Source organism: Lonchura striata, chromosome 36 (assembly GCF_050655825.1).
Source record: "Lonchura striata isolate lonStrDom1 chromosome 36, ASM5065582v1, whole genome shotgun sequence".
NCBI classification, from domain to species: domain Eukaryota; kingdom Metazoa; phylum Chordata; class Aves; order Passeriformes; family Estrildidae; genus Lonchura; species Lonchura striata.
The window spans coordinates 10,902,022-10,929,032 of NC_140738.1; the positions used below are offsets into that span (position 1 = coordinate 10,902,022).

Here is a 27,011-nt window from a genome sequence, read left to right on the forward strand (position 1 = left end):
CTTTGCTGCTGCTGCTGCTGCTGCAAAGACTCTGACAGGAACTTTCCTTCAGCCTCCCAGGCTGGCACTCGGCTGCCACACTCCGAGCTCACAGCTTGCTGCACAATTCCAAACACCAAAGGTTCCTTTCCCACTCACCGGAGGAGGAGCTGCTCGGAATCCACACATGAGGTGCCCTGCAACGGGAGAGGGAACATGAACCAGATGCTGTCAGGAAAAAACTGCCTGTGGTGGGAAATGCCACGGAGCAGGGCAACCCCGAGAGAGCATTTTGCTTTCCCAGCGTCCCTCCAGGAGCCACAGTCCCTTCCCACAGCAAGAGAACAGCACAAAATGCTGGGCTGGGTCAGTTCTTGGCTGGGCAGGGAGTTCCCGGCTCTGCTGCCACAGACTCCCCGCTGGAGGGAACAGAACCCCCCAGGGCTCATTGCAAATGCTGTGCGCGCCCCGCTGGCTGCAGACACCCCCTTTTTCAGCTGCAGCTGCTGGCAGGAGCTCTCCCAAAGCAATGGAGCCTTCATGGCCATTTGGTTACAAAGTCAGCTCGGGTCCAGAGGGAGAACAGAAAGCACACAGCAAGCCCAAAGCCACAGCACCGAGGGAAAACCTCGACTTACGTGCCAAGTGGGTTAAAAAATAGCCCGAATAAGCCACAGAGTACAGCGTGCAAACTGCAGCAGCCACGTGCTGGATCATTTTGGCTGCGCTGCACACGTCTGCAGACTGCAGCCCTGCAAGCACACAAGGACACCCGTCAGGGCTGGGCTGGTGCTGAGAATGCCTCGGGCAGGAGGATCCTCCGGCACGGAGCAGTGCCCAGAGCCACTCGGGACACTGAGGCCTCCGTGTCCCACAGCCACGGGAGCACCTCGGGGACGTGGCAGTGCTCCTGTGACATCACAGCAGCAGCTCACGCAGAAACCGCCCGGAAGGTTCTCCTGGGTCACAAAGGAGCACAAAGAACCCTCCCAGGGCACAGCCTATTGCCCAAAGGCTCCAGGAGGAGCTCTGAAAATGCAGCAAACAGGGACACCCCATAGCCCAGCCTGAACACTGAGGAGGAACAAGGACGGGAGCACAGCAGAGGAAACAGGACCTTTAGGCACTGCTACTTCTGACTAAAGCCAGCAAGCCGTGTTCCCGCTGGGATCTTTGTTCTCGCTCTAAAAACAAGCAAGGTGCTCCACTCTAAATATACAGAAGGCAGGAACTGGGCAGGAGGTGGGATTAGGAAGGAGGAGGAGGAGGGAGAGAGGAAAAGGAGCAGGAATAGGAGGAGCAGGAGCAAGAAAAGGAGGAAAAACAGGAGGTTCCAGTGCCCCCTGAGGCCGCAGCACCCTTGGCCCCGGGACCATCGCCCCCAGCTCATCCTGCAGGTGAGAGGGGAGGGGGAGCTCGCCCCAAATCTATCGGGGGGGTCCCTGAGAGGGTTTTTTATTGGGGTGTGTTGGGAGCTTGCAGATTGTGGAATTGAGCCCCAGATGTCATCTGGGAGGCCCAAATAAACCCTGGGAGGTTTTTTTCTCTGTGTGTGTAGGTTTGGATCTTGCAGGACCCCAAAGCTGAGCCCCTTGGGGGATCTTTGGGAGTCCACGTGGCCCTTGCCCAGTGTCACCAGGGGGAGGACATTGGTCCTGGGGACCCCCGGGGGAGCAGAGGAGGGGAACCCCTGGGACCCCCAGAGTGGGGAGAGCAGAGAGGGGCGATCCTGGAGCTGAGGGACCCCTGGCTGGCTGGAAAGGGGGGGAGCCTGGAGAGGAGGAACCCCTGGGACCCCTGGGATCTCAGAGTAGAGCATCAGGGGAAAAGGGACCCCATGGAGCCCCAACAGCCCCTGGATCAACCCTAAGCAGGACACCTGAGAAGGGGGAAACCCTGGAGACATTGGACCCCCATCATCCCAAGGAAAGTAAACCTCTGGAACCCCAAAATTGAAGAGATCAGAGATAGGGAACTCCTGGGAGAGTTGTTTTGGGCTGAACCTTGATATTGTGGAGATTTTCATGGACACAAGAGTCCTGCTGAGTTCTAGGAATGGACTTGGGCAGGAGGAGCCTCTACTCCAAGGCGCTCCCACCTTGGTTTTCCCCAAACCAGGAGTTGTCATTGCCAGGGCATGGCTGGATGGAGGAGGAGGAAAAGCCCCGGAGATGCTGCAGGAGGAGGAGCTGCAAACCCAGCCCAGGGATCTGCGGGGAGGAAAGAGCCCCCCTGAGCCAGGAAGGCGGGCGGAGATCCAGGCGGAGCTCGGAGCTGGTGGAAGAAGCCTCATGGCAGGGAGAAGCCCCACAAGTGCTTGGAATGTGGGAAGGGTTTCACCTGGAGCTCCAACCTGATCGAGCACCAGAGGATCCACACAGGGGAGAGGCCCTACGAGTGTGGGGAGTGTGGGAAGAGGTTTCGGACCAGCTCCCATCTCCTCCTTCATGAGCGGAGTCACACAGAGGAGAGGCCCTTCCGCTGCCCCGACTGCGGGAAGGGCTTCAAGCACAACTCCAGCCTCACCGTGCACCGGCGCATCCACACTGGGGAGAGGCCCTACGAGTGTGGGAAGTGTGGGAAGGGTTTCAAAGACAGGTCTGGCCTGACTGAGCACCAGGTGATCCACACTGGGGAACGGCCCTATGAGTGCTTGGAATGTGGGAAGAGCTTTGGGAGGAGGTCACACCTGAGAAGACACCAGGGCATCCACACTGGGGAGAGGCCCTACAAGTGTGGGGAGTGTGGGAAGGCGTTTCAGACCAGCTCCAGTCTCCTCGTACATGAGCGGATTCACACAGAGGAGAGGCCCTACCGCTGCCCTGACTGCGGGAAGGGCTTCAAGCGAAACTTCAGCCTCACCGTGCACCGGCGCATCCACACTGGGGAGAGGCCCTACGAGTGTGGGAAGTGTGGGAAGAGCTTCAGACACAGGTCTGGCCTGATCGAGCACCAGGTGATCCACACTGGGGAACGGCCCTATGAGTGCTTGGAATGTGGGGAGAGGTTTCGGTGGAGCTCAGACTTTAGAACACACCAGCGCATCCACACTGGGGAGAGGCCCTACGAGTGTGGGGAGTGTGGGAAGAGGTTTCGGACCAGCTCCAGTGTCCTCCTACATGAGCGGATTCACACAGAGGAGAGGCCCTACCGCTGCCCCGACTGCGGGAAGGGCTTCAAGCGAAACTGCCACCTCACTGAGCACCAGCGCATCCACACCGGGGAGAGGCCCTACAAGTGTGGGAAGTGTGGGAAGAACTTCTCCATGAGCTCAAACTTGACCCAGCACCAACAGAGGCACCACTAAGGGAAGCCCTGTAAGTGCTCAGAGTGAGGGAAGAGCTTGGAGTGAGGGAAGAGCTTGGTGTGCTGCTGCAGCTCCATCCCCCATGGGAGGATCAGGCCTGGATGATCCCCAGTGACCCCCGTTGGGCAGAGCCCTGATGATCCGTGGTCCTGGTGATCCCTGTTGGGTGTGGGGAAGGTGTTGGCTTTTTCTCCTTGTGCTGCTGTGATTTGGGTGGGTTCCCATGGATGGGGGATGGGAGGTGAGTGGGGGGTCCTGGTGCACTGGGGGGGCTCATGGCTCGGGGGGTCCCAGTGCTTTTGGGGGGATCGGTGAAGAGGGGAAGCAGGTATTGGGGGGGTCCCAGTAAACTGGGGGAGACCCTGATGATAACAGGGGGTCCTGGGAGATAATGGGGGGGGCGGGGGGGGGGGGAAAGACCAAACCCTAAGGGACTCCCCTGGTGCTGGTGAACCCCCCAAGCCCCCTCAGTGCTTGGGGTCCCCCCCAGTCACAGCACTGTTTCTGGGGGTCCCACAGCTCTGGGGGGTCAAATGGGAGGGGGTGAAACCTCTGTGATGGGTGGGGGGCACAAAGGGGTGTCCGGGTCCAGCGCTTGGGGGGGTCGGAGCACGAGGGGGGCCCGGTCCCTGTCCCGGTGCACGGGGGTTTTGCTGCCGGGGTTGTCCCGGTGCCTGGGGGGTTCCCACGGTTCAAGGGGGGTTCGGTCTCTATCCCGGTGCTTGGTGAGGGGGGGGCAGTGCCCGGGGGGCTCCCACTGCTCGGTAATTGGGGGGTGTCGGAATCCAGGACATTCCTCTGGCTGCCAGGATGGCTCGAGACCCTGGCAGTGGGCTCAGAGACCTTGGCACGGTGTCAAGAACAACAGTGGCTTTGGTTTTAGTCCCTGGAGAAAATTGCCAACTTTGTATGAGGAATTACAAAATACAAGGGTTTGAGTAGCGTGGTAGGTGAATTAACACAGGGTGGAAAAGTAAAATTTTAGGGTTTTACAATATGGGGTTTAAGGGAAGAAGATGGAGGGATTTGGGCGTGTCCTGACTTTCTGCTCCTTCTTCTTGCCCTCCATGTCTTGCTGAGATGATGACACTATTCTATTCACTGTCCAACATAAATGATAGATATTGGCACGTTAATGTAAACACAGTACAGGTAGTTTTTAGTGTAAAAGGTAAACAGCGCCCTGAGGGCAGGGAGGCTGCCACAGACCGAGCTGCCAGACAGAGCTCAGCAGAGCAGACAAAGCGTGTTAGAGACAAGGGAAAATAAACGGCCCTGAGAAGCAAAGCTCCACATCTCGACTCCTTCTCTGCCCGCGTGGGCTGGGAGAAAAGGACTGTTCACAATCTCGGAGTCATCTCGACCACCAGAAAACTGAGGGAGGGTTTCCACTCGTCCCAGTGCCCGGTGAGGGGGGGTCAGGGCTCGACGGGGTTTGGGGGCACTGAAGGGGGTGCGGGTGCGGTTTTTGGGGGGTCCTGGCAACCCCCTGGGCAGGGTCAGTGCTCAGCAGCGGGGGCTGCCTGGGGACCCCCCGGCCCCCAAATCCCAGCCGGGTCTCCTGCAGGGCACTGAGGGGAGGCTCGTTCACCCCCCTGCCCCCACCAGCGTCGCCACACGCCTTCCCAAAGTGTCCCCAAGTGCTCCCAAAGTGCCATCAGGATGTCCCCGAGTCTCTGCAGAGGTGACACCGGCCTGATGACAGCCCAGTGGTGATGTTGCTCTGTGCACAGCAGCCTCGGGATGTCCTCCATGGCTCTTTGGCACTGCTCGGCCACCACGCGGCCACCGTGGCCAGGAGTGGGACAGAAGAAGAGGGTGTTGATGTCCCCAAGTGTCCCCAGCAGGTGACGCGTGGCCAGGCGGGCACTGGCCTCCCACAGCTGCTCAGCCTCGGCCACTGTGGCCACCAAGGCCACACGGAAATCAGGGGACACCTCCATTGTCCCCTCCAGGGCAGCCTCGATGTCCCCGAGCCGGCGCTGCAGCTCCCGGGGGAACGCGGTGGCTTCGTCACACGCGGCCACCAAGTCCCCCAGCAGCCCCAGGTGCAGCTCCAGCCGCTGTCCCCTCCTGGTGGCCGCATCCCTGCAGGCGTCGCGGAGCTTGGTGGCCCCCTTGGCCAGCCGGGCCCAGCTGTCCATGAGCCTATCCAGGACACACTGCCAGGCACTGGCCAGGGCTCTCACATCGGCCCAGGTGGTCCCTGGGGTGTCCCCGAGGTTGGCCAGGGTCCAGCCCAGGGAGGGGACAGGGTGGTGGTCCAGGTAGGGGACAGGGTAGTGGCGCAGGGCGTCCTGGAGGTGAAAGATCAAGGTCCCCACAGCCACGCGCAGGAACTCTGGGGACACGGCCAGCAGCACGTCCCTGTGCGGCCTGGCCACGGTGGCTGTCAGTTCTCTCAGGGTGGCCACCAGCTTGCCCAGTGTGGCCACCACGGCCACCATCGCCTCCAGCAGCTGGTGGGGGGACAGCTTGGGAGGGGACAAGGGAGGTGTCAGGGACCTGGTGGCACTTGTGGCCTTCTACAGTGGCCCCTGTGCCCTCCCAGAGTTCCATTGTCCCCTCCCTGGAGGGCTCTGCTGTCCCCTCTGTCCCTTTGCCACCCCCTCATCCCCCACTGTCCCTCCCTGTTCCCTCCTGCCACCTTCAGTCCCCTCCACCCCTCTGCCCCCCCCCGTGTCCCTCCTGTCCCCTCCTGCCACGCCTCTGTCCCTCTGCCACCCGTGTGCCCCCAGTCCCCTCCCGCCCCCAAGCCGGGATTGTCGCACCTCGTGGGGCTCCATGGCCGCTGGGGACACTCCGGGGAGGGGACACGGCCGGGGACACTTGGGGACACGCGGGAACATGGCTGGGGAGGGGAAACAGGAAGAGGTGACATCATCGCCCCGGCCCCGCCCCACCTTTGGCTGCTTTTGGGGAGTCCTGAGGAGATTTTGGGGAAGTCCTAGGTGAGGGTTTGGGGGTCCCAGGTGAGGTTTGCAGGGTCCTGAGGAGATTTTGGAGGCGTGCAGGTGAGCTTTAGGGTGTCCCAGGTGAGAATTCCCAAAGATTTGGGGGTTCCCAGGTGAAAACAGCTCCGGGGGACCGAGGGGGGAGGGGCTGGGGAGGTTTTGGTGTGTGTCCCATGGGTGAGGGAGGGGCGGTGAGGGAGGGTCTGGGGGAATTTGGGGGGGTGGGTGGGGGCAGGACGAACCCCCAGACACTGACCCCGCCCCCTTGGGCCCCGCCCCGTGTTTTAGCCCCGCCCCTCGCTGCTGGACACGCCCACCGAGCGCCCCGCCCCCTCAGGCCCCGCCCCTCCCCATTCCCAGCTCCGCCTTCTGGCCCCGCCCCTCCTGAGGCCCCGCCCCAATCAGCCTTGGCCCCGCCCCTGAGTAGATAGTTTTATCAATGGAAACCAAGAATCGCCAGAAATCGACCCAAAAATTCAAACCCACGGGAGTAGGGGAGCAGGACCACACCTGTGATGTCACGGGGGAGGGGCCAGGTGGGATTTTGGGGGGTTCTAGGTGGGCTTTGGGGGGGGTCCAAATGAGTTTGGGGGGTCCCTGTTGTTCCTGGGTGGGTCCAAGTGGGTTTTGGGTGGGTCCAGGTGGTTTTTGGGGGGATCCAGGTGTCCTTGAGGGAGGTTCAGATGTCCCAGGGGTGATCCAGGTGTCCCTGAGGCATTTCCAGGTGGTTTTGGGGGTGTCCCAGGTGTTATTCAGGGGGATCCAGGTGTGCCTGGGGGTTTCTGCTGTGTTCAGGAGGCATCCAGGTGTGCCTGGGAGGGGTCTCAGGTATCCTGGGGGCAGTTCCAGGTGTTCCTCCATAGCTCCAGGTGTTTTCTGGGGGGATCCCGGTGTCCTGGGGTGATCCAGGTGTGTCTGGGCGGGGTCCAGGTGCCCAGGTGTGGGTGGGACCTGGTTATCCAGGTGTGATGTCACCTGGTTATGACATCACCCACCTACCCAGGTGTGACATCACCTCTCCACTCAGGTGTGGTGTCACCTGGTTATGACCTCACCCCCACCCAGGTGTGACATCACCAGCTCACCTGGCCATGACATCACCTGTCCACACACCCCTCCTGCCCAGCTGTGACATCATCCAGGTGTGTGACCTCCAGGCTCATCTGGGCGTGACATCACCGTCGTGCCCACCTGTCCCCTCCCCTGTCACCTCTCCAGCCCACCAGGTGTGATGTCACCAACTCCACCAGGTGTGATGTCACTGCACCAGGTGTGATGTCACCAACTCCACCAGGTGTGATGTCACCTCACCAGCTGTGATGTTCCCCCCATCCCCAGGTGTCTCATCCCCCAGATGTGATAATGTCGCGCACATGACATCACCGTGTCCCTGCACAGGTGGCTCTGTGTCCCTGCACCCACCCAGGTGTGACATCACCCGTGCTGAGGTGTGACATCCATCCCCAGCTGTAACATTACCTGTGCCCAGGTGTCACCCAGGTGTTACTCAGGTGTTACTGAGGTGTGATGTACCTGTGTCCAGGTGTGCCAGGTGTCACTCAAGTGTGCCAGGTGTCACTCAGCTGTCACTCAGATGTGGCTCAGGTGTTGCTCAAGGGTCACTCAGGTGTCACTCAGGTGTGCCATGTGTCACCCAGGTGTCACTCAGGTGTCACTCAGGTGTTGCTCAGGGGTCACTCAAGTGTCACTCAGGTGTCACTCAGATGTGCCATGTGTCACCCAGGTGTCACTCAGGTGTGCCAGGTGTCACTCAGGTGTCACTCAGATGTGTCAGGTGTCACTCAGGTGTCACTCAAGTATCACTCAGGTGTCAGGTGTGCCAGGTGTCACTCAGGTGTCACCCAGGTGTCACTCAGATGTGCCAGGTGTCACTCAGGTGTCACTCAAGTATCACTCAGGTGTCAGGTGTGCCAGGTGTCACTCAGGTGTCACCCAGGTGTCACTCAGGTGTGCCAGGTGTCACTCAGGTGTCACTCAGATGTGCCAGGTGTCACTCAGGTGTCACTCAGGTATCACTCAGGTGTCAGGTGTGCCAGGTGTCACTCAGGTGTCACCCAGGTGTCACTCAGGTGTGCCATGTGTCACCCAGGTGTCACTCAGGTGTGCCAGGTGTCACTCAGGTGTGCCAGGTGTTGCTCAGGTGTTGCTCAGGGGTCACTCAGGTGTCACTCAGGTATCACTCAGGTGTGCCATGTGTCACCCAGGTGTCACTCAGGTGTGCCAGCTGTCCCCGCACAGGTGCCCCGGTGCCTGACGAAGCCGTCCCTCCACACGAAGGTGCGCTCGCAGGTGCTGCGGGTGCAGGGCCGCAGCCCGGGGTGGGTTCCATGTCTCGGCAGCGCTGTTTCATCCCGAAGCGCTCGCGGCGCTGCGCGCAGGTGAAGGCCGCGGGCCCAGGTGCGGGTTCAGGCGCCGCTCGCGCTGCGCTGCGAGAACGCCTTCCCGCAGTGGCACAAAACACCTCGGCCGAGCCGCACCAGCTCACCTGGGCGGCAGGTGAGGGCTGCGAGGGGCGGGACCCGCCCCCGCCGTGCGGGGCGCGCTGCGGGCGGCTCCGGGATTCGCCATCCGGGCGGGTCTGCGCGAAATTCCCAAATTTTTGTGTGCGATTCCGGCGGTTCTGTGCAAAATGCCCAGCTCTTTGGTGAAATTCTGCCAGTTCTGGTGGAAATTTTCATTTGTATATTAGGACTTTCTTTCTGCTGCCATCTGTGGTTTTGCAATCTTTCCCCGGCTGCAGCTTGTGGTCTTTTATAACTTTGAGAATATTTTTATACAAGCACAACTTATTACCTGTACACTTTACGTAAGCACGAATTATTGCATAACATATATTACAGTAGGGCTGCAGAAATCCTCCTGCAGATCCATGGGGATGCAGAGATCCCCTGTTGCATCTGTGGTATTGATGATTCCGAGATTGTAGAAAGTTTCTGTCAGCCCGGTTGCCAAAGAAGAAGCCATAATTGGTCTGTGCTGGTTTCAAGATTGTTTATTCTGTTTATCTCTAACATGTTCTGCTGCCCTGCCGCAGCTCTGTCCTGCAAGGCAGCGTGTGGGGCTCTGCCCTCAGTGGGATGTTACAAACATTAAATACCAGAAACTCCCTGTGCTATATTTACAATAATGTGCCAATATCTGTCACCTGTGTTGGACAGTGTGTGCCCGGCCTAAACCAACAGAAAAATGCCAACACTAGAGTGAAACGAGGAGGGCATGAAGAAGAAAAAGGACAAGACACACCCAATTCCTTCCATCTTGTCCCCTTTGGCCCCCTAATCTACAATCCTAAAATTTTACTTTTGGACACGTGCCACACTTTGTTATTACTTATATCAAACACTCAGAGCTTGTAATTCATCCTGTAAGATTGAAAACTCTTCCATGGACAGAGATCAGAGACAGTGTCTATGGGGGGTCTGTACAGGGGGGTTCCTGACCCCTGCCAGGGACCCAGGACTTCAGGGCAGCCAAAGCGACGCCCTGGACTGCCACAATCCCCCTGCGGGTCCATGGGGATGCAGAGATCCCCTGCAGGTCCATGGGGATGCAGAGATCCCCATGCAGGTCCATGGGGATGCAGAGATCCCCTGCAGGTCCAGGGGGATGCAGAGATCCCCTGCAGGTCCAGGGGGATGCAGAGATCCCCTGCAGCCCCTGGAGGAGCCGGGCTGGAGCTCGGCGATGCCTGAGAGGAGGCTGTGAGCCCGCGGGCAGAGGGGCCCCGCTGGAGCAGCCTGTCCTGGCAGGACTGAGCCCGTGGCACAGTGACCCACGCTGCAGCACTCGGAGGGGGCTGTGCCCAGGGGATGGACTCCGCTCCGAGAAGTTCCTGGAGAAGTCTCGGCCGGGAGAGAGCGCAGGGTGCAGCAGGGAACGACTCCTGTCCCTGAGCAGAGGGAGAAGCCCCGGGGGATGAGCTGAGCATGGCCCCATTCCCTGTCTCCTGCCCTGCCGGGGGAGGAGGTGCAGCTGGGAGCAGGGAGGCGTGGGGAAAGCTGCATTTAAGGCTCTGCACTGACTTCTCCTTCTCCTGCTCCGAGTCTTTGGAGTTTTCCGCCAGAAATCTCTCCCCTGCCCCACCCACCCACAGGGCTTCGGGCAGGTTTCCCTTTTTGGGGGAAATCAAAGCGAAGCACTGATGCGCTAACGAGGGGCAGGAGAAGTGAGGCTCCTGGGCTTCCCGCAGAGGCGGAGGCACGGGAGGCGCAGGGCCGGGAAAGCCGTGGCGGGAGGCGCGGAGAAGTTTATTTGTGTGGGCAGCTCAATCCCGGCTCGGCCCGGGCCCGTGCCGGGGCTGTTCCTCATCTCCGGCTTTCCCCTCACGCAGCCCGGGGGCGCCGAGAGCGCGGGGCGAGGCGGGGCCGTGCGCAGAGCCCGCCCCGAGCTCGCTGCCATTGGCCGCCGGTGCCGTCAGTCGCGGTTGCGGCGCGCTGATTGGTGGGAGCGGGGCGCGGCGCGGCCCCGGCGGCGGGCTGAGGGCGGCCGTGGCCGCGCAGCGCCGCCATTGGCCGAGCGGCTGCGCGGGCCCGGCAGCGGCGGCAGCGGCCGGAGCGCGGTGAGGCGGCGGCGGCGGAGCTCGGAGGCGGCCCCGGCGCAGGTGGGAGCCGCGCTGGGCTCTGCGGGGGCTCGGGGCTGGCTGCGGGCGGAGGGGGCGGCAGGGGGCTCCGGCGGCTCGCCGGTGCCGTGTCCGGCCCGTGCCGGCCCCGGGCTGAGGGCGCTGCGGGAGCGGCTGCCCGCGGTCTCCTTCCCGCCGGGGCCGGGCAGGAGCCGCTGCCGGAGCAGCGCTGGCTCGGCCCGGCTGCTGTGGGTAGGACAGAGGGGCTGCCCCGCGGCCGGGAGCGGGCGGGGAAATTCCCGTCGCCGGAGGTTCGTGTGCCCGGGGGAGAGCGAGGAGTCCTGTCAAAGTGACTTTATTGCCGAGCAGGGGCAGAGGCCGTGGGGCATTTGCCGTGCGCTCTCTGCCGTGGCTGTAGCCCGCAGCCTCCTTTTTATCCTCATTTTCCCGGCCGCATCTCCCTCTGCCTTTGCCCACCGGCTGAGTTCCTTGGAAGGTTCCGACTTCCCGATGCGCCTGGAGCCTGTCCTCGTTAATGTGCACCCTCCTTTTGTAGAACAGCCGATATTCATGGCTCTGTTAAGTCTTTGTTCTTCTCCTCGAAGTTCGGGAATGTAGCGGGACTTTGAGCAGCTGTCTGGGTCGATTTGGAACATTTATTGGAACTGATGGTTTCTCCCCTTATCTACAAGTGCCCGGCCCTATCTCCAGGCAGATTCACTCCTTGAGTCTGTTTTGTTCTTCTCGGGTCCTCTTTGGTTTTGGGATTATTCTCGGTGTCCTCATTCCCTGTCCTTTTGTAGCCGTTTGTGGATCAGGAGGCCTGGCTGCCACCTGCATGCCCTGGCTCAGCTGCTGGATGAGCTGCACTGCCAAGGTGTGGAGCATGGTAAAAAGATGAGAGTTGCTGCAGCACAGAAGAGGAGAAGCCACATTCGTTTGACCCCTGGTTTGCTGGGGAGCCGGGGAACCGTATCCCATTTCCATCCTTTCCATATTTGGACCAATTCATAAAGTGCTCTCCTATTTGCTTTGTTAGCTTTTTTAGCAGTTTTCTCTTGTCATCTCTTTGCCAACATCAGTTTGAGTCACTGAGTTTTCCACAAACTCCTGTTTTTTCTGCACACAGATAATCTGATCCCATCCCCATGTGAAATGTTGTGTTCCTCATTTCAGTGGCTTGGTCGGCAGGAAGGTCAGGAGCTGGAGCTGTCTGGTTGTTTCTTATTCTGAGGACAGCTTGTAATCTAATGATGCCATTGAAATGATAAATTGTTTCTCTGTCTCCTGATAGGAATTTGTGAAAAATGCCAATCACTTGGTTTTTTAAATGTTAGAAGTTTAATACTAGTAAAATGGTTATAAAAGTAGGAATACAATTAGACTAATTAAAATTTAGCGTTAGGACAATTGCAAGACAATAAAAACAAAGACTTACAGATGTCTGGATGCTCTCTTGGGCACTTAAGCCACAACAAGCATACCTTGTGAATAAAGGAATCACCCCTAAAAAAATACACTGTTGCATATTCATATATCCTTCATGGTTATGCATACATTCTATTTCAAACAAGAAACTCTGTCTGTTGTATGTCAGCTGTTTTTTTTAATCCCTGTGGCATCCTCCAGTCTGAGCATGGCCTGAAGAAATTAGCTTCTTCTAGTAAGAAAACCATAAATTCCTCTTGTCTGGAGAATTTAGGTGTTCCTAGAGCGAATTTAGGTGTTCTCATTTCCTAACCCCCCCCCCCCCCCCCATGCATATTTTCTCTTTTAACTACTAAAGCTTCATTTTATCTACAAAGCTACGTTTACCATACTAATAAAATGTTAATATAGCACAAGTTATCTGTGTAACATAATACATATAGTAACTATCTGCGTAGAGCCATATAACATGCATTTTTCACAACATCATTTTGGTTCCCAGGGCCTGGTCCATGGTGTTGTAGGATATGTTCTGCTGGCCCTTCATCTTTTCCCCACGTTTGGGTGCTCCCTCAATCTGGGGCTGCATCAATTGACCATTTTTTTTCTTACTCCTGAACTTGTTATAGCAAAAGCCCAGTGCTGTGATACACCCTGTACAGCACAGACAGTGACAGCAGATGTTGGAGTGGGCAGAGGGAAGATCCCCCCCTTATTTTAGTGCAGTTTTCCCAACATTCTCCATTTGCTGTTTCCCTTTGCAGCTTCAGCCATTTCTGTTGCAGAGTCAGAGATCCTCAGCATGGGCTCTGCCTTCAGCTGTGCAGATTCCATCTGTGCAAGCAGGCAGAGCTTGGGGTGAGGGGCAGAGGGAATCAGCCAATTCCTGCCCCAGGCAAGAAGAGCCAGGTACATTGTCCCCACTTTGCCCCAGCAGTGTTAATTTGCATTTCTGAAGTTCCTTCTGGGTGCCTGGAATGCAGTTTCTCTTCCACAGCAGCCTTCAGCAGCCTCACTTGTGCCCCCCCCCCACAACCTGCTGCTTTTTTTTTTCCCCTTCAAATCATCTATTTATTGTTTATGAGTTAAAGGGTCACTTTTAAATCTCATCTAGTTTTATAAATTTTGAAAAATTTCAATAATTTTGTTTTTAAAATTTTATAAGTATCATAATAATAAAATGGTTATAAAAATAATAATACAATTAGAGTAATACATTTTGGAGTTAGGACAATTACAAGACAATAAAAAGCAAAGAATTACAGACGTCCCAAGAAAAGCATGACTTGTGAACAAAGGAATCACCCTTAAACTAATACACTTGTTGCATATTCATACATCCTTCATGGTTATGCATACATTCTATTCTAAACAAGAAACTCTGTCTGTTTTATGTCAACTGTTTCCTTTAATCCCCTGGTGTCTTCAAGTCTGAGCAAGGCCTGAAGAAATTATCTTCTTCTGATAAGAAGCCATAAATTCCTCTCCTTTGGAAGATTTAGGTGTTCTTGGAAGGGAGCATCTCATTCCTAAAAAGAACTCCCCCCATATACATGATCTCTATTTTAACATTATGTTGTAACCTAAAACTACACTTAATACGTACAGGAATTAATACAGCATAACTTTCTAACATTACATATATATTATTCATTGTAACATTTGCGAAAAGCCAATCTTAAATATGCATTTTTCACAATCCCACCTCTTAATCATTATAATTCATTTGGTTTGAGCAATATTTCTTATCCTCTTGCATTCTTTGGACTCTGTTGGTAATCAAATAAAACATGGGATTAAACAAAGAAGAAATGCCAAAACACTTGTAACACATAAAAGGAAGAATCCTAATTTCTTCCAGCATCCCATTCTCAATACATTACCTCACCTGCTAGTTTTTAACATTATTTTCCCATTTTTGGACTGATACCTGGGTCATAATTTTTTTCTGATATCCTTTTTTTTTTCCAGGATGACATCCTCATTGCCATCTATTTTCAACAATCTGTACACCCCATTCTTTAGCCAATAAATAGCATAAAGCCAACCTATTTTAATGCACTGCAGGTGATGTTTGGCTTTGCAGACTCAATATTAATTCCAATGCCTGAGCAGCTTTGTTTATTATCTTCTCTATAACTGCTTGGAGTCATTTAATATGATTCAGGATATAATTTGGGGTTAATACAGAGCTAGACTGCTGTGCTTGTTTTACCTTTTGTTTACTAATTGTCTCTTTACCGAATCTTGGACTATATTTCAAAGATCAAATGTAAAACAAATCCATCTCTCTCCTTTTGGACATTCCATGCCCCAAGTATTACTACTTTTCCCTAAGTTCTTTGTAATGTGATAATTTTCCCCCTTTTTCCTGCAGGTACTTAATTTGGATGGGTTATAACAGTGGCTGTTGACATGGGGGTGTGTAACAAAAAGGAACTTTGGTTTCTTTTCATGTAACACTTTCTGTAGCATTTGTGACACGATCTGATCTTGCTGCTATCTCAGAAGGGAAAAGACAACAAATGAGAGACAGAAACAGGAATGACAGAGGTCTGGCATGGCTTATACCCCCACCTCCCCTGCCTGTGGGGTTGCTGCCCACAGCAGGTACGTGTGATCTCGCTGGTGAGTACAGTGCTCAACCCAGGCTTGCCCTCTGTTTCCCTTGTCACTCCTTTTTTACTCATTTCCAGGCAAATTGTTTTTGACACCTTTTAACTGTGGTTTTCCACCATTCCTCAGGTATCTCTCAGTCCACAGGCACTGATAATTCCCATCTACAAAACCAATTTATTACTTCAGTTTTTGAGTTCTTTCTGTATAGGGGATTGATTCAGTACCAATACTTCTTGCAACGAGAACATAGATTTTGTGAACTACAATGCCAATTATTCTCATAATTTAAACATTCACTTATAACACAGCCTGTCATGTCCAATATGGGGATGAATCAAATAACGTATACAGCATAGTATTAATGGTAATTTCCCTTCTTCCCTGTACAAGTCACAGGCTAAGGCCAGACTATAAGAACTCTTTGACTCAAACACTCCGGATCCTCCTGTTTGAAGTGGCAGTGTTCCTCTGCCAAGGAGGTGTCGGAGACATCTCAGGGCTTATTCAGGCAGGGCTTAGAACCAGTGATGCAAGCTTTGCCTTATTTCTCAGTTAGGTGTTGTTCTTTGTACCTGCCTTGGGTCATTTTGGTCTTCCCAAACCATTACCACCCAGTCCTGGTTGAAAGTCAATTTGGTATCACGCAGTTTAGATGTGATAGTCCATTCCTCACGTTTCTTCACAAATTCTTTTATTTTGCTGGCATGAATTCACCCTCTTTTCCATGGTTGGGATTGCTGCTTTAGAAGTACCTGGAAAGGAATTCTTAATAGCACAGTGTTAAAAGAAAAACAATACTGCATTAACTTTTACCATTAGTTTTCTTCAAAACTTTCTGGGTTTAACTACAATCTTTTTCTATATCTGCTTCTTCTTCTTGTATCCAGCTGTGTTAATTGCTGCAGAGGCCAATTCTTCTTCTTGTGAGCTATAAGTAGTTAAATAAAAAAAGACTAGGCCAAATTTAACAGGAGATGTATCACATCTCTTGGTTTTTTGCTTTTTAGGCAACATCTGTTTTAGTCTTACAGACCCATTCTTCAGAACAAAAGCCTTCTCTTCTTAACAACAAAAATCAGAAGGAAAGAAAAGAAGTCTTGTTTAAAAAAATAAACCACATTGTGAGAGTCAGCGACCTCTGCTTTGATCTTATCTGTATTGGTGGTCCCGCTCTCCCTGTTTTTCACAGCTTTGGTTTTGACTGTCCTTGTCACTCCCCTCCCCTTGTTGTCACTCTGTCTAGCAGGAATGGGGGAGAATTTACAAATAGCGACGGTATGGGGACTTTGGGGTGTATTTCGCTCTCCCTCTCTGTTTCTTTTTCTTTCTCCCTTTCTCTCTCTTTCGCTCTCTTTTTCTCTCTTCACATTTCAACATCCACATTCCAATATCAGTCCACTTTCTAACATTAATCCTACATCCTGGAGAGGTGAGTCTGCCAATCACCTCTCCCCCCTTTTTCAACTTCCTTACAAATTAAATTACTTTTGTTATGTGTGTTCTGCAGGCCTGTAATTCACAGCACCCTCCACCAAGGGCTACCAGCTACCCACAGCTGACAGTGCTAAAACTAAAGACTTATTTTGCTGTCACAATTTTCCATTCACAAGCTTGAAAGGGTTGTAGGAACAAGGTAAACCACAACTTACTTCCAAAGTGACCTTGCCTGCACTAAAAAATTTAAGGCAATCCTTGTTCATGCAATATAATTTGCAAAGAAGCCAAGGTTTGATTTGGGAAGGGCATCTGAGGACACAGAGCATGGGTTTTACCAATCTATAATTTGAAGAGGGAATAGACAAAATGTGGATACAGTGGGGGAGACAGCAAGTAAGGAATTTATCTCTGCAATACTCTCTTTTTGACTGCCAGGAAACACTCTCTGAAGAGGTTTCTATGGTACAAAAAATAACTGGATGGGAAGAGGCACTCCTGAATTTAAGCTTTGATGTCAAAGTAGGAAACTGCCCCTGAGCACTGCAGTGCTGGAGCACCCTGCCTGCAAACTCACCAGAGGCAAGCCACTGCTGCCACGCTGCAGGGCTGCCTGCAGCACAGAGGGAACCATGGCCAAGCCCTCCCTGCAGGCCTGGGTAATCCACACAAGGAGTCACAATTGCTTCATAGCTCTCTAACTCATTCAAGAAATAGGAAACTGTAGTAAACAGAGATCTCCCTCACCATCTTTTTCCTATGTGTGTGTCACACACCCACTGTGATGCTGAAAGTAACAAATTAACAGTTTACAGTAGAAGATACTGAAATTTTTCTTCATCTAGCTTTGTAGGTTTCCTTTTTCTATATGTAGCCACCTCCCATTGTGGGAAAAAATGAGCCCTATTTTTTTACAAGTGTTTTGTATGCACAACTTGAATTGCTGTTCTAGATGCACTGCAAGTAGTTAGCACTTCCAGAAAAACTAGCAAACAAACAAAACAAAAAAACTAAGAAAGCAAAATACATTTGGGTACTTGAAAAAGGACTGGTTGGAAGGAAAAATGTTTCTCATTGACCTACCAAGCAGCTGGTGTTACCTTTAGTTTAACTTTACACACTGAGAACAGTTGATTGAACAGCCTGCATTGACTCAAATTAATAGCAGGTTTTGCTATGTCACAGCTGTAAACTAGTTTTTCAATCCTAGAGTACAGTAAATTATGTATTTCAAGATAAAAATCACAATGCAAATTGGAAGAAATTTAGTACACAATTAATTTACCTCCAAAAGTCAGTTTACGACTTTCCTCTACCAGGATTGCAGAAGCTGCTATAGCTTGAATACACACTGGCCAGCCTTGATTTTCTGGATCCCACATCTTTGATAAATAAGCCACGGGTCTCTTTACTCCTCCCCACTCTGGAAACAAAACCCTATGAGCTACCCCCTTTTCTTCATTTACATACAGATGAAAGGGTTTTGCTAGTGCAGGTAAGCTTAAAGTTGATATTGGGGCTAGTTTTAACTTCATTTTTCTTAGTTTTTTGTTAGAGGGAATGCCGCGGGAGACAAGACTCATGATATCATGATCATCAAGTCTCAGTTTATTGTAACAGATTACATAGTTTATATATGTTCGTTAATTAGCTCATACATATTGCAAAAGCCGAGCTCATGATTGGTTGCTATGTGACTTGTACTATTATCTTAAAACTATCTTTATGATCGATACATGCCTGTCCAGCTGGCCTTGCAGTTAGAACAGCTTAGTACCCCTTTGTTCTTCTCTATCTACTTCTACATACCAAGCAGTTTCAATATCCTGCTTTCTGCACACCATCTACTCTTCAGGGCCATGCGAGCTTTGCAGCAGTCACGTAGCCCTCCCTATTTGGATTAATTTTACAGTGTCATGTCCCTTGTCGTTCAACCATTCCTCTGTCAGGCTCTCTTCAGTTTTTCATTATCCTTTTTGGTCCATTTTATATCATTTCCCTCTGTCAATTTTTTTATTCAAAAATTTTACTGCCTGTGTATATCCTTCAATCCACAATTTATAATATCCAAATAATCTGAGTAGCTTTCTGATTTCCCCCTTTGAAGGGGGAGGGGGAAGGGATAGAATCCCTGTGTTTCATTCTGGGTTGAGCTTTCAACTACCCTTCCTAATCAAGTGTCCAAGATATTTTACCTCTTATTCTACAAATTGCAGCTTCCCTTTTGATACCTTTAATCCTTTTTCCCCAAGAAAATTCAAAAGCTTTATAGTAGCCTCTCTAACTTCAGCTTCAGCTTTCCCAGAAAGTAAAAGATCATCAATGCATTAGATAACTTGTATTCCAGGGGGAGTGGGGAAAGTTTGTAGTATTGTTTCTAAAGCTTGTCCAAATAAGTTTGAGGATTCTGTAAACCCCTGTGGTAGTTTTGTCCATCTTAATTTCTGTTTTCTCCCAGTTAGTGGGTCCTTCCATTCAAAAGCAAAGATAACTTGCTCTCCTGGGCTAATGGGCAAGCCCAAAAGGCATCTTTAAGGTCCACTACACTAAACCACTGATGCTGGGGAGGAACTTTTACTGAAAAGAGTATAAGGATTTGGTACCACTGGATAGCGGGTCTGAGTTCTTTTGTTAACCTCCCTTAAGGCTTGTACCAGTCTATAGCTCCCATCAGGCTTCTTTACTGGGAGTATTGGGGTATTATGGGGAGACATACAAGGTTCTAATGTCCCATCCTTTATTAGTCCTTCTATTACTGGCTTTAAACATTCCCGTCCTTCTAAAGATACAGGATACTGCCGTACACGTATGGGACAATTTTTTTTTCCTCAATTGTAATCTTTATGGGGTCAATATTTAATCTTCCCCTATTTCCCTCCCCAGCCCAAACTTCCTTGTTAATTCTTCTTCCATCCTCCTGGCCTAGTTTTAAAAGTCTAGCTGTCATCTTCCCATCTTTTGGATCAACCCCTATTCCTAATTTAACTTGTAAATCTCGTCCCAATAAATTGCTACCTGCCCCTGGGACCAAGAAAACATCCCTCATCCAAAATCTAGTTTCTCCCTCTATTGCCATATTTTTAATAATGGGTACTGTGAAACTCTCTCCTTTTGGTCCTGTTACTTTTACAGTATCTTGGCTTACACTATAACCTTTTGGAATATTTAACATAAAGGTTCTTTTTGCCCCTGTGTCTGCCACAAATTCCAATTCTTCTTGGGGACCCACTCTTAAAGTTATCTCAGCTTTCCCCACCTGGACCCACCTGCGCCCCCCCCTCGGCCCCATGGCCCCCGTGAGGGGAATTTGGGGAGGTGGGAGTGGGGCAGCGCCAAGGCCGGGCCCCCCCGCGCTGTCCTGGCGGGAGCGGCTGCAGTGGGGACCGAGTGCGGGCGGGAGCGGCCGAGAGCCCAGCGCTGCCCCAGCCCGACCTGCCCCAGCTCCATCCCTGCCCCTGCGCTGGGATGCTGTGGGTGTGGGGGGAAGAGGGAGCCGGCAGTGGGTGCTGGGCCTGGGGCCAGGAGGAGAAGGGAAGGAGAAGCAGGCTTGAGGAACAGAATGGTCAAACGATGCAGGTGGCAGAAGAGGGTGGGATTGTGCAGGAGAAGGAGGAATAGGAGGAGGAAGAGGAGTGTGAGGAAGAGTAGAGACACAGGAGGAGGAGGAGCAGAAAGAGGAAGCAACAGAAGGTTCCACCCCTCCCTGTGTCTGCAGCCTCCCCCCAGCCCCAGGAGTGCTGCTCCCCCCACATGCAGCAGGTGACTGTGGAGGGGGATCCACAATTTTCACGGGGTGAATCTTGGTGTTTCTGAGCTTTCTTGGGCTAAATGTTGGTGCTTTGGTTTTATGTGGGAACTGAATCTTTATCTTGTAGAGGAGGTTTTTGCTGACTTGTGATGTTCAGGGAGTTTTTGATTTGTGTCTTGAAGTTTGTGGGACTTTTGGGCTGAATCTTGGTGTTTTGGAGGTTCTTACAGATACAAGATTCCCAATGACTTCCAGGGATGGACTTGGGCAAGGCGGAACCTCCAGTCCAAGCAGCTCTTCTCTTGTTTTTCCCTCTAACCCGGATTTATCATTTCCAGGGTGTGGCTGAATGGAGGAGGAGGAAAAGCCCCGGAGATGCTGCAGGAGGAGGAGCTGCAAATCCAGCCCAGGGAGCTGCGGGGAGGAAAGAGCTCCCCTGAGCCAGGAAGGCGGGCGGAGATCCAGGCAGAGCTTGGAGCTGGTGAAGAAGCCTCATGGCAGGGAGAAGCCCCACAAGTGCTTGGAATGTGGGAAGGGTTTCAGCTGGAGCTCCAGCCTCATCCGGCACCAGAGGATCCACACTGGGGAACGGCCCTACGAGTGTGGGGAGTGTGGGAAGAGGTTTCAGAGCAGCTCCAATCTCCTCAGACACGAGCGGAGTCACACAGGGGAGAGGCCCTTCCGCTGCCCCGACTGCGGGAAGGGCTTCAAGCAAGGCTCTGACCTCACGGTGCACCGGCGCATCCACACTGGGGAGAGGCCCTACGAGTGTGGGAAGTGTGGGAAGAGCTTCATACAGAGGTCTAGCCTGTTCGAACACCAGGTGATCCACACTGGGGAACGGCCCTATGAGTGCTTGGAATGTGGGAAGAGCTTTGGGTGGAGATCCCAACTGAAAGCACACCAGCGCATCCACACTGGGGAGAGGCCCTACAAGTGTCCCCAGTGTGGGAAGAGGTTTCGGACCAGCTCCAATCTCCTCCTACATGAGCGGATTCACACAGAGGAGAGGCCCTACCGCTGCCCCGACTGCGGGAAGGGCTTCAAGCACAACTCCAGCCTCACCATGCACCGGCGCATCCACACCGGGGAGAGGCCCTACGAATGTGGGAAGTGTGGGAAGAGCTTCTCCAGGAGCTCAGACTTGACCCAGCACCAACGGAGGCACCACTGAGGGAAGCCCTGTGAGTGCCATGAGTGAGGGAAGAGCTTGGAGTGAGGGAAGAGAGTGAGGGAAGAGCTTGGAGTGAGGGAAGAGAGTGAGGGAAGAGCTTGGTGCGCTGCTGCAGCTCCATCCCCCATGGGAGGATCCGGGCTGGATGATCCCCAGTGACCCCCGTTGGGCAGAGCCCTGGTGCCCCCGTATGGGGAATAAAACAGAGAGTAAAGCAATGGAGCTGATAAAGGGGCCCGATATCTGAGGCCTGACTGAGCAGAAACTGTGGGAGACACAGACACAGTTTTAAGTCTCCCTTGGCAAGAAGACTGACCAGGCAATATGGTATGAGACTTTTTGATAAGGTAATGTTACCAGGTGATGTGATGTCATGAAGAATGTGTAACCAATGGGAAATTGTTACCAAAAACAGAGCCCTCTATAAGCACCATACAAGTAAATCCCTGTATAAACACCTGGTACACTCAATAAAATTGGCTTTGGTCTAAACTGGGATGTCCCCGTCTCTCCATGGTGGGTAACCCTGTTGTGGGTGATCCCCGTTGGGTGGGGGAAGGTGCTGGAGGGATTTCTTTCCCTTCTCCTGGTGCTGCCGTGGTTTGGTTGGTAATAAATTCCCTCCCTGTGCCCAGGCTGGGTCTGTTGTCCCCGTGCCGGTGCTCGGGGCGGGATCTCTCCCGTTCCTTCTCTGCACTGCCGGGCCTCTCCTCAGCCAATGAGAGAACGCGGTGGAGAAGAGTCAGCCAATGAGAGCGAGCGGGGCTGATGACTCACCAGTTGCCGGGCAGACCCGCAGCAGGCAGTGTTCCCCACCTGGACCCGCCCTCCCTGCCCAGGGCCGGCCCCGCCGTGGGGTCCCCCCAAGTCCCTCCCCAGTGCCCCCATGAACTGGGCTGGGTTTAACTGGGAAGCTTTACTGGGAACACTGGGAGCAGGGGGCAGGGGCAGAGTGACAGCAGGACTGGGGGACACTCGACCCCCCCAAAATCAGCGTGGGGATAGAGCTGGGAAGGTCCTGGCTCGGCCCGAGGCCACGGGGAGGGGCTGCGGCCGCCGGCGTCTCAGGAGCTCTGTGGGCAGAGAAAAGGGGGTGACACCGGGCTGGGGGCCCCTGGGGAGCCCACACATTCCAGAGGAGGGGGGACACGACACACGGGACCCCCCAGACATTCTTGCACAGGTAGAACCCGATCCCCAGTGCCAGGAAGACAGAACCCAACTCGGGTGCCTCCAGTTCCTGTCAGCATCTTGCTGCGGCAGCATCCAGCAGCATCTCTGGAGGGTCCGCAGGGGTCAGGATCTCCCAAAAACTCTCACAGACACCCTGGCCCCTCCAAGCACCCTCCAGGTCACTCCCAGCCCACTTAGGATCCCCTGAAACCTCCCTCTTGATCCCTTCCTGACCTCCCCAGGACCCACCAAAGCCCCTCCTGTCACTCACAGGATCCCACAGCCTCCTTACAGTCACCCCCACTGTCCCAGGACCCCCAAATCCTCTCCCAGTCTCTTCCCAGTGCCCACCAGGACCCTCAGAACCCCATCCCACCCTCCCCAGTATCCTTCAAACCCCTTCTTAGCCCTTCCAAACCCCCAACCTCGTCTCCCAGTTGAAACCAGGCTCTCTCCAACTCCCTCCCAGGTGCTCCCAGCACATCCCAGTGGCTCTCGCAGCACCCCCAGTTCCTCCCCCATACCCCAGTTCCGGCTCACAGGTTGTTCCAGGCTGATGTTGTTGGCAGGTGGAGGTGAGCCTGGCCCGGGTTGGGGTTTCCAGCAGCACCAGGAGCTGGTGGGTCCAGTCCCCGTTGGGGACCACGTTGGTGGCCACCACAGAGAGCTCCTGCTGGCCCTGGAACCACCTCAGCTGGATGGGAGCAGGCGGCCGGGGCCGGGCCAGGAGCTCGAGGGCAGCAGAGAGATGGACACGCTGGGGGGCACTGGGAGAGAGTGGGTGTAATAAATACAAAGGTCATTGTTCATCAAAATGAGTGTTAAAGGAGATAATTTGAACTGAGTAGGGAATGCAACTAGCATAGAAGACTGTGTAATTATATACAAGTTTAGTTTTAGGCCAAGGACAATCTGCAAGGAAGATGAGGAGCCTTCATTCCTGCGACCTCCAAAGGCAGAAAAAAAGACCCCCAGCGACCAATTGCACCGGCGCAGAGTGCATCGAGAGAACATACGTCAACTGGGACGTATAAAAACAAAAAGGTCAAAGGGGGAAGGTGCTCCGTGGCAGAGCAGAGGCTCCCCGGCTGCCCCGCGCTGTTCTTTTGCTTAATACCGCTTGCTTAATAAATTCTTGTTAATTGATTTATCTATAATTAGCCTCCCCAGTTGAATTTGTCCGTAACAAACTTGGTGCTGTGACTCGGATAAGGGTGAACGGGTGGGAATTCCTAATCAGGGAAGCGCCCCGCTGCCTCTGCAGCGGCCCTGGTGCAGGCTTTTCCTTCCCAGACCCTTACCGACGAACCCAGATTCGGTATTGAGCACAAGGGATACCGGTAACCCCGTAATCTTTGTGCACGAAGCCGGGCGAAGACGCAGGACAGCGTGAATATAAAAGTGGGGATCCGCTGGGTTGGGCTGGGATCCCAGGACATAACGCGTGAGACGTCCTTGTAGGACGAGGCACGGGCAGAGCTCTGAGTAGTGCGGTTTGCAGAGCCCGCGAGGGGCTGGGCACCAACAGGGGCCGCGAGTGTGTGTGTGCCTGAAGGTGTCCTGGGAGATGGGACAGAGGAAAAGCAAGCCCTCTGCTTCCATGGGGACGGGGACCCCGGTAACGCTTCCCCAGATCCCCCCTGACAGTCCGTTAGGTCTAATGATAAAATCTTGGGATGAATATCCTTCAAGGAAAGGGAAGGCTAGGGCAAAAATGATACATTATTGTATAAAAGTATGAGGAGGAAAACACATCTGTAGTGATAATTTATTTTGGCCAGTTTGGAAACTTCAAGGACTGGATTTGCCAGGCATTAAACATTTATGCAAACTCCAAAGAACCTTTTGATATGGAAGAGAGCAAGTATGCTGCTCTCTGGATAGTGGGGGAAACAAGAGCAAAACTTTTTGCCTGAAGCACCCAGGGAGGGAAAAAGAAAAATAAAAAGCCTGAGGAAGTTCCAACTGCACCCCCTCTACCATACATCCCTCCTCCTCCTCCACCCCCACCAGCACCACCAGCAGTCTACCCCGATTTTGATCAAGGGGGAGATTTTGATAACCAAGAGGTAGAAATCCCAGAGCCGGTCCCTGAGGAAAATCACTGTGTTACTCGTAGTCTAACAAGGGGGGAAAGAGAAAGGGAAGGGCAAGCTCTATATCCATGAAGGGAAGTAGCTTTGGGAATGATCCCTAACCCCAATGTTGGTCAGCACGGACAATCAACCCAAATTCTGGGACTAGGTTATGTGGAGGTACCTCTCAACTCAGGAGATGTGAGGGAGTTCAAGAAAGAAATGGGAGCATATGGGCCAAATCTTAAAGGAATTTTCTGACCGTATAGCCTGGGACATCCCATGTGAGCAAATTCAGAATCCAGCTGAGGTGGCAAAGTACCTGAAAGATAAATGCCATGATAAGTCTAAGGAGAAAAAGATCATTGCAGTGAGCTGGGCCCTGGCATGTGCTTATCACACCCTGCTAGATATTGTAGGGCAGCAGACAGAGGAAGGGGGGCAGGGAGATAAATCAGCAGCTATCCCAGTCACTCAGGCTGCAGCCAACAGCCCCGGCTGGAAGCCAGCAGCTAAACCAGACAGGGAGCCTAAGCCAGCAGCTAAACCAGACTGTGAGCCTGAGCCAGCAGCTAAACCAGACAGTGAGCCTAAGCCAGCAGCTAAACCAGACTGTGAGCCTTAACCAGTGGCTGTTGCTATGAGCACAATGGGCCAGTGATGCCTCAGGCCATCAGGGCAGAGATGCCACCTACAAGTGGGCACGAGACCGAGGGGTGGATCTAACCATGGACAGTATTTCTCAGGTGATGCATGACTGTGAGACCTGTGCTGCCATCAAACAGGCCAAGCAGGTGAAGCCCCTGTGGTATGGTGGGCGGGGGTCCAAGTACAAGTATGGGGAGGCCTGGCAGATTGACCACATCACACTGCCCCAGACACGCCAAGGCAAGCGCTACGTGCTCACCATGGTAAAAGCCACCACAGGATGGTTGGAAAGCTACCCTGTGTCTCATGCTACAGCCCGTAACACCATCCTGGGCCTGGAAAAGCAGGTCCTGTGGAGGCATGGTACCTCTGAGAGGATTGAGTCAGACCATGGGACTCATTTCAAGAACAGCCTTATCAACACCTGGGCTAGGGAACATGGCACTGGGTGGGTGTACCACATCCCAAAACATGCACCAGCTGCAGGCAGAGTGGAGAGGCACAATGGACTGTTACAAACCACCTTAAAAGCATTGGGTGGGGGATCTTTCAAAAACTGGGAGCAGCATTTAGCAAAGGCCACCTGGTTAGTTAACAGCCAAGGTTCCACCAGTCGAGCAGGTCCTGCCCAGTCTGAGCCCCTGAATATAGTAGATGGAGATAAAGTCCCAGTGGCACATGCCAGAGGTTTGTTAGGAAATCAGTGTGGATCAATTCTGCCTCGAGTACAGACAAACCCATTTGTGGGATTGTCTTTGCTCAGGGACCAGGTTGTACATGGTGGATAATGCAGAGAGATGGAGCAACACGATGTGTACCTCAGGGGGATCTGATTGTGGGGTGAGACTCATGTGCAAATATCACTGTTTGCTGGATGGTGCTGCCAGTGTCTGTACACAAAAACACACAGACATGGGACAGAAGGAAATGTGTAAGTGTCAAAGGTTTGAGCAAGTGAAATAGAAGGAAATGTGTAAGTGTCAAAGGTTTGAGTAAATGAAAGAAGTTTTTACTTGATGAAGTTTATACATGATGTTGAAGATATGGAGATAAGGGGTGGAATGTCCGAGGGTGATGTTATGGTGTTTGTATCTCCAATCGTGGGTTCTGTTCATGTTTGATATTCTGTTCTGTGCTCTCAGAACTGACTCTGAAAGTGAAGGTTTGTTTTGCCTTGTTATCAGCCTGCTCACCTCCCCCCATGGTCTGCTGTCTAGAAGAGGCCAGTGCTGGCTGGCTTGCTTTGCTTTCCTTGCTGGCTTTTGCTTGCTTTGCTTTGCTTTTTTTGCTTGCTTCTGCTTTTGCCTTTTCTTCCTAGTTAGTTTAGCTGAGCAGTCCAGTTCTTTCCGTGGACTGTTTCTTTTCCCTTTCCCTTTCCCGAATACCATCCAACCTGCTCTGGACTGGGACCTGGGAACCCCGAGGAGCACCAGGAGCCTGCGCTCTGTGATCTGCAGCAGCCATCCCCAGTGCCCAGAGCAATCCCCAGTGCCCAGACCCGGGCGACCACCCCCAGGAGAGACTTTCTGGATTTGTCATCTCTTCAGAGCGGTGAAAGAGTTTTGTTGTCATCTGGTGTTGTTCATTTTTTTAGTGCTGGGAAGGGTTTTGTTTGTTAAATAAACAGGTTCTTTTCCACTTCTCTCACAGAAAATTCTTCCCAAATCAGGTGGGTGGGGAGGGGCCGTGGGGGTTTGTTTTCTGGGGGCTCCTTCCAGAGGTTTTTCTCCCAAATTTGCCCTAAACTAGGACAAATATTTTGCTGCCCATTTTCGTGTCTGGAGAGAGTGAAAAAAAAAACCAACCTGTTCTAATCATATTTTGGTTCCAATTACTTTGTGTTAGTATGGAGCAGTTGCTGGCTATGTTGTTTGAATTCATAGTGTCTTTTAG

General features: G+C 52.9%; 2 protein-coding genes across 2 annotated transcripts; one reads left to right on the forward strand and one right to left on the reverse strand.

Annotated features, from left to right (window-relative positions):
* The first annotated feature begins 195 nt into the window (after positions 1-195).
* Positions 196-21,917, forward strand: LOC146764151 (uncharacterized). The gene is made up of 3 exons (XM_085565464.1): positions 196-230; positions 2,221-3,275; positions 20,540-21,917. Exons 1-3 carry the CDS (start codon positions 196-198, stop codon positions 21,220-21,222), a joined length of 1,773 nt encoding a protein of 590 aa, XP_085421590.1. The 3' UTR covers positions 21,223-21,917.
* Positions 4,477-5,733, reverse strand: LOC146764152 (uncharacterized). The gene has a single exon (XM_085565414.1). It carries the CDS (start codon positions 5,731-5,733, stop codon positions 4,786-4,788), a length of 948 nt encoding a protein of 315 aa, XP_085421540.1. The 3' UTR covers positions 4,477-4,785.
* Positions 21,918-27,011: the final 5,094 nt, after the last annotated feature.

Excerpts from the sequence above, each read along its gene's own strand:
- LOC146764152 (XM_085565414.1), bottom strand. The coding sequence starts at position 5,733 with ATGGTGGCCGTGGTGGCCACACTGGGCAAGCTGGTGGCCACCCTGAGA.
- LOC146764151 (XM_085565464.1), top strand. The coding sequence starts at position 196 with ATGAACCAGATGCTGTCAGGAAAAAACTGCCTGTG. Across the intron at positions 231-2,220 it reads TCAGGAAAAAACTGCCTGTG|GAAGGCGGGCGGAGATCCAG; the intron begins GTGGGAAATGCC and ends CCCCTGAGCCAG. Across the intron at positions 3,276-20,539 it reads CTTGACCCAGCACCAACAGA|CTCATGGCAGGGAGAAGCCC; the intron begins GGCACCACTAAG and ends TGGTGAAGAAGC.